Here is a 15,738-nt window from a genome sequence, read left to right on the forward strand (position 1 = left end):
TTTTGGAAGAGTTTGAGAAGGATAGGTGTTAGCTCTTCTCTAAATGTTTGGTAGAATTCGCATGTGAAGCCATCTGGTCCTGGGCTTGTGTTGGAAGATTTTTAATCACAGTCTCAATTTCAGTGCTTGTGATTGGTCTGTCTGTATTTTCTATTTTTTCCTTGTTCAGTCTTGGAACTTTGTGCTTTTTTACGAATTTGTCCATTTCTTCCAGGTTGTCCGTTTTCTTGGCATAGTTGCTTGTAGTAATCTCTCGTGATCCTTTGTATTTCTGCACTGCCAGTTGTTACTTCTCCTTTTTCATTTCTAATTCTGTTGATTTGAGTCTTCTCCCTTTTTTTCTCGATGAGTCTGGCTAAAGGTTTATCAATTTTGTTTATCTTCTTAAAGAACTAGCTTTTAGTTTTATTGATCTTTGCTATTGTTTCCTTTATTTCTTTATCATTTATTTCTCATCTGATCTTTATGATTTCTTTCCTTCTGCTAACTTTAGGGGTTTTTTGTTCTTCTTTCTCTAATTGCTTTAGGTGTAAGATTAGGTTTTTTATTTGAGATGTTTCTTATTTCTTGAGGTAGGATTGTATTGCTATAAACTTCCCTCTTAGAATTGCTTTTGCTGCATCCCATAGGTTTTGAGCCGTTGTGTTTTCATTGTCATTTGTTCCTAGGTATTTTTTGATTTCCTCTGTTATTTCTTCAGTGAACACTTCGTTATTAAGTAGTGTATTGTTTAGCCTCCATGTGCTTGTATTTTTTACAGTTTTTTTCCCTGTCATTGATATCTAGTGTCATCGCGTTGTGGTCAGAAAAGATACTTGATACGATTTCAATTTTCTTAAATTTACCAAGGCTTGATTTGTGACCCAAGATATGATCTATCCTGGACAATGTTCCATGAGCACTTGAGAAAAAAGTGTATTCTGTTGTTTTTGGATGGAAGGTCCTATAAATATCAATTAAGTCCATCTTGTTTAATGTGTCATTTAAAGCCTGTGTTTCCTTATTTGTTTCCATTTTGGATGATCTGTCCTTTGGTGAAAGTGGGGTGTTAAAGTCCCCTACTGTGATTATGTTACTGTCAATTTCCTCTTTTATGGCTGTTAGCATTTGCCTTATGTATTGGTGCTCCTATGTTGGGTGCGTAAATATTTACAATGTTATATCTTCTTCTTATATTGATCCCTTGATCATTATGTAGTGTCCTTCTTTATCTCCTGTAATAGTCTTCATGTTAAGGTATATTTTTTCTGATAACGAGAATTGCTACTCCAGCTCTCTTTTGATTTCCGTTTGCATGGAGTATCTTTTTCCATCCCCTCTGTTTCAGTCTATGTTTGTCTCTAGGTCTGAAATGTGTCTCTTGTTTTTGTATCCATTCAGCCAGTCTATTTCTTTTGGTTGGAGCATTTAATCTATTTACATTTATGGTAATCATTGATATGTACATTCATATTACCATTTTCTTAACTGTTTTGGGTTTGTTATTGTAGATATTCTCCTTCTCTTGTGTTTCCTGCCAAGAGAAGTTCCTTTCGCATTTTTTGTAAAGCTGGTTTGGTGGTGCTGAATTCTCTTAGCTTTTGCTTGTCTGTAAAGGTTTTAATTTGTCCATCAAATCTGAAAGAGATTCTTGCTAGGTAGATTAATCTTGGTTGTAGATTTTTCCCATTCATCACTTTAAATATGTCCTGCCACTCCCTTCTGGCTTGCAGAGTTTTTGCTGGAAGATCAGCTGTTAACCTTATGGGGATTCCCTGGTGTGTTATTTGTTGCTTTTCCCATGCTGCTTTTAATATTTTTCTTGATCATGAAGAAGAAGAAGTAAAGCTGTCACTGTTTGCAGATGACATGTTTCTCCTTGGATTTATCCTGTATGGGACTCTCTGCACTTCCTGGACTTGACTATTTCCTTTCCCATATTAGGGAAGTTTTCAACTATAGTCTCTTCAAATATTTTCACAGTCCCTTTCTTTTCTTCTTCTTCTTCTGGGACCCCTATAATTCAAATGTTGGTGCATTTAATGTTGTCCCAGAGGTTTCTGAGACTGTCCTCAATTCTTTTCATTCTTTTTTCTTTATTCTGCTCTGCAGTTGTTATTTCCACTATTTTATCTTCCAGGTCACTTATCCGTTCTTCTGCCTCTGTTATTCTGCTATTGATTCCTTCTAGAGAATTTTTAATTTCATTTATTTTGTTGTTCATCATTTTTGTTTGCTCTTTAGTTCTTCTAGGTCCTTGTTAAGTGTTCCTTGCATTTTGTCTATTCTGTTTCCAAGATTTTGGATCATCTTTACTGTCATTACTCTGAATTCTTTTTCAGGTAGACTGCCTATTTCCTCTTCATTTGTTAAGTCTGGTGGGTTTTTACCTTGCTCCTTCATCTGCTTTGTGTTTTCATGTCTTCTCATTTTGCTTGACTTACTGTGTTTGGGGGTCTCCTTTTCGCACGCTCCAGGTTCATAGTTCCCGTTGTTTTTGCTGTCTGCCCCCTGTGGGTAAGGTTGGTTCACTGGGATGTGTAGGCTTCCTGGCGGATGGGACTTGTGCCTTTGTTCTAGTGGATGAGGCTGGATCTTGTCTTTCTGGTGGGCAGGACCGTGTCCAGTGGTGTGTTTTGGGGTGTCTGTGAACTTATTAAGATTTTAGGCAGCCTCTCTGCTAGTGGGTGGGGTAGTGTTCCTGTCTTGCTCGTTGTTTGGCATGGGGTTTCCAGCACTGAAGCTTGTTGGTCGTTGAGTGGAGCTGGATCTTAGCGTTGAGACGGAGATCTCTGGGAAAGCTCTAGCCAATTGATATTATGTAGGGTCGGGAGGTCTCTGATGGTCCAGTGTCCTGAACTTGGCTCTCCCACCTCAGAGACTCAGGCCTGACACCAGGCTGGAGCACCAAGACCGTGTCAGCCACATGGCTCAGAGAAAAAGAGAAAAAAAAAGAAAAGAAAGATATTAAAATAAAACATTTTTAAAATATTATTTTAAAAAATTTTAAAGTTATTTTTAAAAAAAGAAGAGAGCAACCGAACTAATAAATCCACCAATGATAGCAAGCGCTGAAAAGTAAACTACGATAAACATAAAAATCAGAAACTGGTCAGTCGCATACAGCACACCCCAAGTCTCCAGTTGCTCCCAAAGTCCACCTCCTCAATTTTGGGATCATTCATTATCTCTTCAGGTATTCCACAGATGCAGGGTACATCAAGTTGACTGTGGAGATTCAATCCGCTGCTCCTGAGGCTAACCTTCCCTATCCTTTTGTCTCTGTTTACTGTTTTTTCTTTTACCCTACCCAGGTACGTGGGGAGTTTCTTGCCTTTTGGGAGGTCTGAGGTCTTCTGCCAGCATTCAGTAGGTGTTCTGTAGGAGTTGTGCCACGTGTAGGTGTATTTCTGATGTATCTGTGGGGAGGAAGGTGATCTCTGCGTCTTACTCTTCCGCCGTCTTGAAGGTCCTCCCAGTAGTATAATCTTCATAGAGTGTTTATAAGGATTAAACTTGCTCATATCTGTAAAGAACTAGCAGTAAGTGTGTAGTGTTAGCTGCTGTTATCATATCATTATTATTACCACAGGATTCTTAATTCCTGGAATGTTCTATTATGAGACATACATAACCTTCTGTTGAAACTTAAGCTCAGGTGTGTGTGACACACAGTAAAGCTGTGTGATGTCTCATATTTGAGGAAATTTTTTTAATGGTATTATTTTTAAATGTAAATCACTTAACCTCATAAAAATCATACAAGTTTACAAACATTTCATTAGATATACATTGTAGGCACTATATCACTAAAATTAAGTAACACAATAAAAGAAAATTTATGCCATCTTTTCAACAGACTTTTTATCATTCTTCAGCAGGTATTTTATTGGATGAAACTTTGCTCTTTGCTGGGTGTGGTTTGGGAAAAATATAAGGTGGATAAAGGAAAGAACTAAAATTCATTTTTGAATGTTTAAAGTAGGTAATGCATTAACATGGTGTAATGTTTAAAATTATAAATGAAAGTTAAATAAATAAATATATAAATAAAGGACTCTCATGTGGGTGGGAAAAAATAAAATAAAAGTATAAATGTACATACACAGACGTCTCCACCAACCTGGATCTCCTCTCCCCCATCCCCCTTGTAGAGGTGAAAGTCTCTCGATCTCTGCTGTGTGTTTCCGGAGATATTTTAGGCATACATGAACAAACACATTTTCCTCCCTTTTTATACTAACGGAAGTGTACCTGACATCTTTTGTGTTCATCTTTTTTCACCAGAAGCTGTAGTGTAGGTATTGTTCCATGTCTCTACATAATGACCTTCTTAACGTATTAATGACTCAGAGCTTCATTGCGGGTGGGTGTCCCTGGCTTATCCCACCAGGCCACTGCTGACAGCAGTGTTGTTAACGCCCCTGCTGTTAGAGAAGTGCTGAGTAAATGACCTTGGCAATTTAAATAAGCTTGCGTATGTGTGGTACACCTGCAAGATAATTTCTAAGAGAGAGAAATGCTGGGTGGAGGGTTGGAAGCATTGTAATTAATTCTTGAAAGAAATTTGAAACTTTCTGTTTATTTTTGAATGCTAATAGGGGTTTAAGCACACAATTGAATAGGAAAAAAGAGATGAACAGTAAACATAAGACTGCCTCACAGCACTTTCCTTCCTTCATCTGGTTCCCGCCCCCCACTGGAGAGAACTAGCCTCACCAGCCTTGTCTTTTCCCTCCAGAGATACGTGTCAGGTAAATGAGCATATGCACTTATGTAGAAGAATGCCTTTCTTCAGGTAGGCTTTCGTCTTCTTCTGCATAGTAGTTCGTGGAGTCAGCAGACTCTCGCCTGGATGTCTGTGGGCACAGAGCCGCAGGCTGGAGTGTCCACGGTCACATTAGAGGGACTCTTTGTCTCCGTCCCTCAGCCTCAGCCAGCCTGGACATGACCTGTAAAGGTAATGTTTTCTTCCACCTTCACGTAGCTTATTGTTTCCCTGGATGAAATGACAGCGGTAAATCCTGCAGCCCTAACCCTCGACCAGCCGTGCTCAAACCCACAGCACGTGTCCTGGGACGCTCTTTCCCGTCGTCCCAGAAACCGCCTAACTTCTCGCCTAAGGCTCTTATTTCCTGTGTCTCATATCCAGTCGTCAGTTCTCTCTCTGATGGATCACATCTTCCAGTGGCTCCTGGGGAAAGGTGATGTGGGTGGTTAATCTTGGGATCTTGTATATTTCAAATATCTTTAGCTTACTCTCCCACCTGATTTTTCTGGATGTAGGATTCCCAGTATAAACTACGAAGTAATTTAACAGTTGTCTTTCTGCCTGTCAATGTTACTCCTGAAAAGTCTGAAGACATTCCAAGTCTTTATTCTTTGCACACGGCACTTTGTGTTGCTCTACCTCCACAGCTGTTTTAGGGTCTTGTTTCATGCCTCCAGGGTCCTGAAATGTCACAGTGATTTGCTGATACGGGTCTTCCACCTCACTGGGTACCGGGAGGGCCTATTAGTCTGCAGTTTTATTTAATACCAGGAAGTGGTCTTAGATTCTTAAATTATATTGCCACACACTATTTTTTATGTTGTACATGTTACATTATATGTAATACATATTGTAATATAATGTGTATAGCATATATTAAGTGTAATGTAACACTTTAATATCATTGTGTAAATTATTTTTTTAACAATTTGAGTCTGTTACAGGGCACTTGGTTCAGGAAATTACACATTAGGTACTTGAAGAGGAATGAGGTCTCCGGTAACAATATAAATAAGTATTTCTTATATTTTCAAAATATTTTGGCAACAAATTAACTGAATTTGACGTACCATATTTTAGCACTAGTCTCACACACACGCATACATATTATAAACTATATTCTGCTACTCTTATTGTATAGACTGATTTTAAGAGCATAATTATTGGTAAATAACAATATTTTGAAAAGGGGAATTAAGTCCAAATGTCAACGTTTGCTAACACCTTTCTTTTACAACAGAAATATGGTATCATTTTCTTAAATATTTTCCTAATGTCAAATAAGAGCTCTTCCTTTTCTGTGGTCAAAAAATATGTAGGATTAAGATTAAACCAAATAAAAACACTACATGTTGATATTTGATAATTCCTATATATATAGCACATACTAATGGAGGTTTATAAATCATAAGCTATTATAATAGGTAGAGCCAATAATAAATGTGTACGTATTCATTTTGGTGTTTCAGCCCCTTGTTTCCCCAGACGATCCGCCAGCATCTTCCCGTGATGTATTCAGTACGTAAATATTATGACTAGATCCATGTGATGTTAACAGGCAGAGCCTCTGAAGAGTGCAGGCAGAATTCCACTAGTCATATTTGTTTATTAAAGAAATGTTACTGTTATACTACATCTTGTTAGGTTGCAAACACATATTTCGTTCTTCAAGGCTAAAGCACAATTAGCAACTGTATTCGTTTTCCCCTTTTAGTTGTTGTTACCTTTTAGGTATTGGAATAATTTGAGAACTGGCTCTGACATGATGCTCAGTGACTCTTCAGGCTTTGTGTTGTTGCTCTTTGTTTCCAGGCTGCAGTGACCTGGAGCTCAGGGAGATGGCCAGCAGACTGCGGGACTGGTTCAAGGCCCTGCATGAGAGTGGCGGCCAGAACAAGAAGACGAAAGCATCGCTGCGGCCGGAGAGAAGCAGTAAGGCTTCTAAATTTGATGTGTGTCGTTGTCTTTGATATGGGATTTTATGTCCAGTGAATCACTTAGGTCAAAGTTTACTGTTTACTTAGATGCTGAACAGAAGTCTGAACGTTGTTTTTACTTCCAAGCTCAGCCATGACATGTATTTTGCAAGGAAATAAAGCGTTTGTGACAACTCCGATTGGAAAAGGAATTAGAGACAGCATTGAGCTTCCAGTTGAATTGAAAGAGTAGGAATATTTTCCAGTCTTTTGGCTGAAGTGCTAAAGAGTAGAACAACACGGGGAGCAAAGGTAATAATTTTGAAGTGCTTAGATTTTTAAACAACACGATTAGCCCTCCTCCACTGTAGTCATTTCTGATTTGACCCAAGTATGTCAGTAGAAACAGGATGTTTACCACGCTGCAAATCAGATTCATCAAAGAAAGAAGGAGGGGCTTCCCTGGTGGCGCAGTGGTTGAGAGTCTGCCTGCTGATGCAGGAGACACGGGTTCGTGCCCCGGTCCGGGAAGATCCCACATGCCGCGGAGCGGCTGGGCCCGTGAGCCATGGCCACTGAGCCTGCGCGTCCGGAGCCTGTGCTCCACAACGGGAGGGGCCACAACAGTGAGAGGCCCGCGTACCGCAAAAAAATAAATAAATAAATAAAAAAGAAAGAAGGAACTAAGAGCCAAACGAATCTTACGTGATTCTTTCATCTATATAATCTAAGTAAAAGTGTGTTTTCATTTCTTAGAAATAGGAACTGCAACCTGAAATAGTGCACTTGCTATGAATAATTTTATGGACTCTTCATTTTATATTTTTTCATTTATAAAAAATATCTATAACATTTTTCATGCATGTAAAAGAAAGATACTGAAACCTGAGCTTAATTGGGGGGAGCTTTCCAAGACCGCCTCATTCGCTCTAAGATGCAAGGGGCGAAGGTGGGGCAGTGATCAGGGGCAGTGTCCGGCTGACAAGAGAAGGGCCCATTGCCCGCTGCTTATTGCCATGAGGCTGTGAACTCCCACTCGCAACCCTCAGCTACACATTTCTAACAGAATCACTTGATAAAGAGGGCACGGCCATCCCTAAACTGTGTTTCCTAAAATGCCCCATTTGTTTTCCTGTCACCAAGGAATTTTCTGTAATCCCAACACTTGGTGTTTATGGATCGTATTTATGTTCAAAAGAATGTAATCATTATTTTTCATTCAGCTTTCACAGAAAGACATAATAATTGTGTGTGAATGTGTGGTGGCCACATCTATATGCTTCTTCTTAGGAAGTCCTCAAAGAAACCACAGTATTTCCCTACCTCGTAGGAGTGCTTCCAGGCTTATCTCCAGAATTATCGTTTAAATTTTTGACAGAAGCTAATTTTTTGATGCCTTGAGAGTAAGTAAGATGCCTGATCTTACTTAATAGAAATAATAAAGTACGTTTGCCCCTGTATTCATGTCTGGCATAGCGCAAAGTTTTGTTCCAGATCCTTCTGTATTGACTTTTTTGATTCATGTCCACACCTGTTCTCCCAGTACTCATACTTGGATATTTTTATTTCTCACTCTCACCTTTCTTTGTTGAGCTTAGTTAAGACTAATAATCCCGCCTGTATTTGGAAATGGTTAAAAGGAGAGCTTGTAGGACACGCAGTACAATGCCTGGTTAATTGTACACATTCCTAAATATTATTTCCCTTTCTGGCTTTTTCTTACAAAAAATGAGACAGTCTTAATATTGTGGGCGAATTAACAGGAAGCTCTTTGGGAGTTGAATGTCTTTGCAGAATCAGTGAAACAGTAGGTAGAGGATTATTTATAGAGCCTGAAGGGGTCAGAGGCCAAAGGGAGTAAATCTCCAGAAGGAAGCTGTTAAAAGATAAGACAAGTCCCTAGATGGGGAGTGGCCGAGTCCCTCAGCTCCTGAGACCCACCTACCCCTGGGTGAAGCCTCTCCTGACACCGGCCCTCCAGTACTGGGCTCCCCATCTCTTTTCTAGTCCTGTTTTTTCTCCATAGCATCTCTCACCGTCTACTGTAATATTCATCTACACATTTTTTGTTTATTTTCTCTCTCTCTGCACACTAGAGAACCATAAATGAGAGATCACCATTGTATCATCAGAATGTAGAGTAATTTGACACGTAGCATTCACTAACGTTAAAACTGAGTAGAATTAATGGATGGATGAAGCAAAGAAGCCATCAAAATACTACATTGTGTGGATACACCATAATTTAATCAAGCACTTGTTCCCCTAGGAATGATTATTTTCTCCTTCTCAATCAATTCTGCGGTTAATTGGTAGGCTTTTATTTCTATAAGGATGATTCCAGGTAGTCGAAGTAATAGGTCAATATTACTTCGCATTTCAAATTACAAACAATAATAGATGTTATCAGACTGCTTTGTGAAAAGCTTAGGGCCTTTCTAATTTCTAACAGCAAAGCACGAAGAGTTAACTTTTGCCTTGATCCCTGGAAGTAAAAAAATTACTACCATTCTTTTTAACTGTTCATTTTGGTGAGCATGCTGTTACATTTCATTGTTAATCTAATCTTGGTTTCCTTTTTTGGTAGTGAACTGTTCACAAAATATTGGCAAAGGTTGGCGGGGCTTTTGCACAGCAAAACAAAATAAAATGTCTTAGCTCGGGCTACTATAATTAAATACCCTAGACCAGGTGGATTGAACACTAGACATTTGTTTCTCAAATTCTGCAGACTGGGAAGTCCTAGATCAGGTGCTGGCAGACTGGGTTCTGGGTGAAGGCTCACTTCCAGGCTTGGAGGCAGCTGTCTTCTCACAAGGCAGAGAGAGAGAGAGAGAAAGAGAGCGAGAGAGAGATCTGGAGTCTGTCTTTTAGGCCACTGATCGCGTCATGAGGTTCTCCCTTCATGACCTAATCACCTCCCAAAGGCCACACCTCCAAATGCCATCACTTTGGGGGGTAGAGCTTCATATTCATGAATTTGGGGGGTGGGGACACAATTCAGTCCATAGCACAAAACCAAACAAAAAAGCGTCCTAAGTTATGTCAGCGTATATGTTTAATTCTGAGAAATCCATATTGATGGATTACATTATAATTGTATTTAAATAGGTCCTTCTAGTACTTTTTGTGCTTTTTGCTGTATGTGTTTGCTGCTCTGTTTTTTAGACATATGGATTTATTTCTGTTTTATCCATTAATTATGCTTCTTATCCCTTTATTTTATTACACTGTACCCTACTTACCACTTTTTGGCATAGATTTCACATTATCGGATAGTAATATTACCACTCCTACTTTCAAATTTATTACATTTGCCTGATATACTTGCTAACATTTTTATTGTCTGTCTTTGTTTATTACTTAGACTTCAGTGTCTTTCTTGTAAACATACATAGTTGGCTTCTGACTCTCTTTTTAATAATTAAGATAAACATAAGGCACAGGAAAATATTCTGATCAGACACAGAATGTTTACCATTCAGGCAGATTGCGCAGAAGACAAAGAAAAAGTTATTTTACAATCTTTTTTTTTTTTTTGCGGTATGCTGGCCTCTCACTGTTGTGGCCTCTCCCGCCATTGTGGAGCGCAGGCTCAGCGGCCATGGCTCACGGGCCCAGCCGCTCCGCGGCACGTGGGATCCTCCTGGACCGGGGCACGAACCCATGTCCCCTGCATCGGCTGGCGGACTCTCAACCACTGCGCCACCAGGGAAGCCCTACAATCTCTTTTCAAGAGTAGACCAATAATCCAAGAAAATTTTGTCATTAGAGAAGAAAAGAAATCACATTTTAGTTTTGTACCAGTATAATATTTAACACTAATTTTAAAATATTATGTGAATAAATACACCCTTTAAATATTAGCCAGCAGTGACCATGACAAATAATTTTGGGGGGAACATTTCATCATTTTTTGTATCCGTGTAGATTTTATCTTATACAGGTTTTGAAAATTAGTGTTAGGATAAATTTTATCTTAGGGTAAATTTTATCTTAGGATGAAACTATATTTTTAACAAAATGAGCTGTTTTAGCCCAAGGTGGTTGCTCCTGGAGCCCCTGAACCCCTCGAGACCTGCCCCTGCTGGGACGGAGCCCTGAGCTTGAGTGACTGACCGCAGGAGTGGAGGGTCGGGACTGAGCAGAGAAGCCCTGGGTGAAGACAGTGGGGCCCAAGGGGTGTTCAGGACACCATAAAAATGTCAAATAAGAAGCAGCGCAGAGCGAAGCCTGCTGCGTGTCCTGCCCACCATCCACCACAAGGTGGGGTGTCACTGCAGGGCCTTGCTTCAGACGTGTGGGATCCCCATCCGATCAACCATCCATGTCTCGGGGGAAAAGAAAAGGGGGAACAAACCCAGACTAAGTTAAGAGAGACTTTATTTACAGACTCTTGCGATGGGGAGAATACCTCAACCTCAAACTTGCAAGCTTCTCACATCAAACAGAAGAAGGCTTTTCCTTTCCAGGAAGGGGTGAGCAGGGCTAGAAGCACCTTTGTCGGGGAAGAGGGCAGTGGGGATTAAGAGGCAGCAAAACTGAGGACTTCGGAAATGCTTCTCTGCGCGGTTGACCCTCTCACCTACCAAGCAGGAATGTGAGACGCTGCAGCCGTCTCTGTGTTATGCAGAATTTCAGCCCTTTCAGGGCTCTGGTCTGTGTTCTGATGTGTCGTCTGGGCCCCTAGTTTGCTGCCCACCTACAATGCACGTGCGGGATGGCTTAGCCGGGAAATTACGGTTTTTGGTCTACAGAGCAGTTGTGTACTTTTAAATGTGTGCGCCCGGAAGCACCCGAGTGTGTGTTTAAATGTAAGTGGGCTGTCTCCTCACTCACTCAGCTCCGCGTGTCATTGATTTTTCCCTCCGGCTGTTGGGTCCTTTCCATGCGCTGACCTTCCTTAGTCTGCTCACTGGGGCCCGTCTGTTAGGGGCCGACCCTTCGTTGGCAGCCTTCTCTCACGAGGTGGGAAGAGCCTCCCTTTGGCTTTTCCTCAAAGCATCAGGAAAGCCCCCGGTCTCTGAGCCTTGAAAGAGGCCACTCCCCCCCGCGGGTCCCTTAGCTGGGCTGGCCTCCATCGTGGAACCCAGCCCGCGGTGCCAGGGCTAGAGGGAGTGGGTCTTGACCTTCCCCAGAGCCTACGGTTGTCTGCGGCCAGGCTCTCAGAGTCCGTCCCCTCCTGTCCATCCTCGGACCCCTAGTCTGTCCCTCCGTGGGGACGGGAAGCCCCCATCCTGACCTGCACCCCAACTTTAGACTGCAACACTCGCTGTACAATGAGGGGACAGTAGAATGAAGTCCATCCTGGGGGTGGGGGGCAGGTCACTGCGTTTTGAGTGGTCAGAGTACCTGCCTTATGCTTCACCAGCCAACTTCCCGTTTAACCTAGAAAGAGTGACAGATCTGGAAAACAATTCAGAGAAAAATTCTTGTTTGCATTCAAACGTCGAAATATTATTGCCAGGGGCGAATATGTAAGGGAGGGCCAAGACGGGTATATTTTTCTGGTTGTGCAAATAAGTATGCTTAAGTGCCAGTATCTGTTGTTTAACACGTACCGTGTTACCCTTGAGATAGATACTCATCTTTTCATGGATCTGTATCTCTAGCGATGTTTAAATCAAAGGTAATTTTCATTAAAATGGCCCCTGTTTACTGTCTGGAAATATAGAGTTTACTTTCTATGTTGTTAGACTGTTTGTGAATAGAATATTTATTTTCTTACAAAATAACTCTGAAAACTTACATCTCTTTGATCTAACCTTATAGACTAATAGACAGTACGAGTCAGAGAATGAGTTCAGGGACGGCGCTGGCTGCCACTGAAGTGTGGGCACAGGAGAGTGGAGAATGGTGTCCCCGCGGGTCTGCTTTGTCAGCGCTTTCTGTCCTTAAACAATGTGAAATTCACTACTCTACTTTGCATGTGTAAAGTAATCGGCACATTCGTAAAATGTCCCATTTTAATTTAATCAGGAACATTCTAGGTATAGCAGGGAACTTCATTTTTGAAAACAAAGGTCTCTAAAGTCGGTGGATAAGTTTTCTTATTTCAAGTAATAAAATGAAAATTCAGATCACTGCTTGTTGTGTTTGTTATCTGCATTTTCTACTTTTAGTAGGTAGATCCAATAACTCTCTCCTTAATAAAATTTAATTATACACTAATTATTGCTAAGGTATTGTCTTAATATTTAGATGTAATTTTATAGAAATTATGTATTTCCTATTTAGCTAGATTGAAATTATGTATTTCATATTTAGTTAGATTGAAACGATAAATATAAAATAAGGTGCTAAGTGAATGATGTATTATAATAAAAATGTTTTGTTACGTTATTATAACCTGGGAAATTATCCAGTTGAATTTACTAGCACTAAATTTTGGTGAGACTAGTCTTTAGGAAGTGTAGTATTCCAAATAGAGGAAATCATTATTAGCTTTGAAAACTTGGGAATCATTAAAAAGTAGGCTGCTGGTTGCTTCTCACAGGGTAAGTGAACTATTGTCAATTTTATTACATTCCATTTTCAACTAAATAAATACCTTGATTTCAAAATACAATCATGTAGGGTGTTCAGAGCACATTTAACCAGTAATTTGAACTATTTGAACCTAGAAAAAAAGGGATAAAGTACCCTCCGCCCCCCCAAAAAAAACCAACAGAGGTTTTTTAAAATCTGTACAGAAAAAGAAAACAAAACATAAAGTTTCACATTCCATATATATGTCATATATATTCAGTCATTTATAAGTAAGCATTATTTTTGTCAAATTTTACTCTAATAATGCCAGTTGAGTAATACACAAAAACCTGGAATGTTTGCTTAGTAGATGTCTTGAAAGCAACAAAAAGTGATAGCAAAAACGAAGGGACAAAGTGTAATAAGGAAATAAAATAGCTCAAACGCATAACTGCCGTAGGTTATTTAATGTGGCAACAAGTGATTCTAGACACCACAGTGGTCCTTGGGCCACAGGCTAGCCAATTAAAAAGCGATTCATTTTATGAGGATTCCTTTGAGACATTAATGAGTATTAAATTATTCTAATGTGTCACAGCTGGGAAGGAAACATATATAACATTGTTCTTTCCTATTTAATTTTTAATATCATATATTTTGATTACGTGTAACATGTGCTTTTTTTTTTTTTTTTTTTTTTTTTTTTTTTTTGGACACCAGGGAAGCCCTTCACATGCTTATCTTTTTAATGCACATGAAGGAACATGAAGAGAACTATTGTCCTTTTACCAACTCCATCCGTTCCTTCCCTCATTAGGTGAAAATTGTTACCAACCTGGTACACATGGTTTCCAATCCTACTTCATTCTCACACAAGCATATATATTCACATAAGCATTTTTAATGTAAATGATCTCACACTATACACAGTACGTGGCAGCAGGCTGATTACTCTCCATCATTTTAACCTTTTAAATCGTCATCGTATTGCAAATATGTTCTCACGGCATCTTTTTTGATGTCAGAGTTCTTAGTTTGTGAGAGAGACTTCCCTAAGAAAATACTGATATGGATATTCTTCTAATGTATATATTTTTGCACTTAAATCTCTAAACCATCCCGTTTATTGGCGTGTGATAGGATTCCGGCAAAAGATCATATTTCCTTACTGATTTAAAATAACGTCTTTGCAATTATTTAAGCCACATTTATCCTCTATGCCTCTATTTTCTCTTTAATCTCTGTTTTTTGAGAGCTTCTCTGTGATGCATTTCTCCTGTAATTGTGTTACGTTCTGATGTCATTCTTCATGTGGGTTTAGTTCTTTCAAATGTGTTAAAGTCCGTTTTATGGTTTACAATATGTTCCAAATGCACTTGAAAGGAGCCTGTATTCTGTTATTATGTGTTGGAGTGTTCTATCGGTAGAAGTTACTTCAAGTTTGTTGCAAATTTTGTTCGGCTCTTCTATACTCTTTTCCGTCTACTTGTTCCACTGATTTTTTTTTTATAGAATAGTGTTGAAGTCTCCAGATATAACTGGGAATTTTTCTGTTCTTCCATTCAGTTCTGTTCCGTTTTTTGTCATGTGTTTCGTTTTTTCGGGTTTTTTTCTTTTTGGCTGTGTTGGGTCTTAGCTGCAGCACGCAGGATCTTTGTTGAGGCACACGGGATCTTTCGTTGCAGCACACGGGCTTCTCTCTAGTTGTGGCTTTAGGGTTTTTTCTCTCTGGTTGTGACGCACAGGCTCCGAGCGCGTGGGCTCTGTAGTTTGCAGCCCACGGGCTCTCATTGAGGATGGGAGCTCGGTAGTTGTGGCGCACGGGCTTAGTTGCCCCGCAGCATGTGGGATCTTAGTTCATGGACCAGGGATCAAACCCACGTCCCCTGCAGTGGAAGGCAGATTCTTTACAACGGGACCACCAGGGAAATCCCCTTGTCACGTATTTTGAAGCTTCATTTCTGATAACAAGCGCATTTAGGGTTGTTTTGTCTTCTTACTGAACAATTTATTATTATATAATGCCCCTTTTTATCTTGGTAACATTCCTTATTCTGAAGTCAAATATATTATTAGTAGAATCAGTTTGGCTTTCTTTTCATTAGTGTTTGCGTGATATTTTTTTCCCCATCTATTAATTTCACTCTATGCCATTTTTTTAATGGTTTCCTTTAGGATAATATATAGTTGAGCCTTGGTTTTTTATTCAGCCTGGCATTTTTTTTTGTATTTTAATTGGTATGCTTAGGTTATTTGCATTTTATACAGTTACTGTTATGGTTTAATTACATTCTTCCTAGTTATTTTTTATTTTTTCCATCTCCTCTTTGCCCATTTTCTTTTCTTATAATGCCTTGTTTTGGACCAGTTAAGTATTTTTATGATTTCATTTGACTCTGCTCTTGACATTACTTTTACTTTACCTTCTTTTAAAAGATTTTTATTGGTTGCTCTAGGATTTATAAGATATAAATTTAATTTTTCACAAGCTACCTTCAAATACTATTTTGCCATTTTGTATACATTAGAAGGAATTACAGCTCTCAATTTATCCCATCTTTTGTGCTATTTTGACGTATGTTTTGCTTTTACATATGCTACAAA

At 39.5% G+C, this 15,738-nt stretch overlaps 1 protein-coding gene across 1 annotated transcript in view; it reads left to right on the forward strand.

The window, feature by feature from the left end:
• Positions 1-15,738, forward strand: part of SPOCK3 (SPARC (osteonectin), cwcv and kazal like domains proteoglycan 3) — a 264,404-nt gene that overhangs the window by 215,122 nt on the left and 33,544 nt on the right. The window contains exon 5 of the mRNA XM_024744113.1: positions 6,563-6,682. Coding sequence (XP_024599881.1) covers positions 6,563-6,682 — 120 coding nt within the window. The remainder of the gene's footprint in view (positions 1-6,562; positions 6,683-15,738) is intronic.

Source organism: Neophocaena asiaeorientalis, unplaced genomic scaffold, assembly GCF_003031525.2.
Source record: "Neophocaena asiaeorientalis asiaeorientalis breed wild unplaced genomic scaffold, Neophocaena_asiaeorientalis_V1.1 scaffold115, whole genome shotgun sequence".
NCBI lineage: Eukaryota > Metazoa > Chordata > Mammalia > Artiodactyla > Phocoenidae > Neophocaena > Neophocaena asiaeorientalis.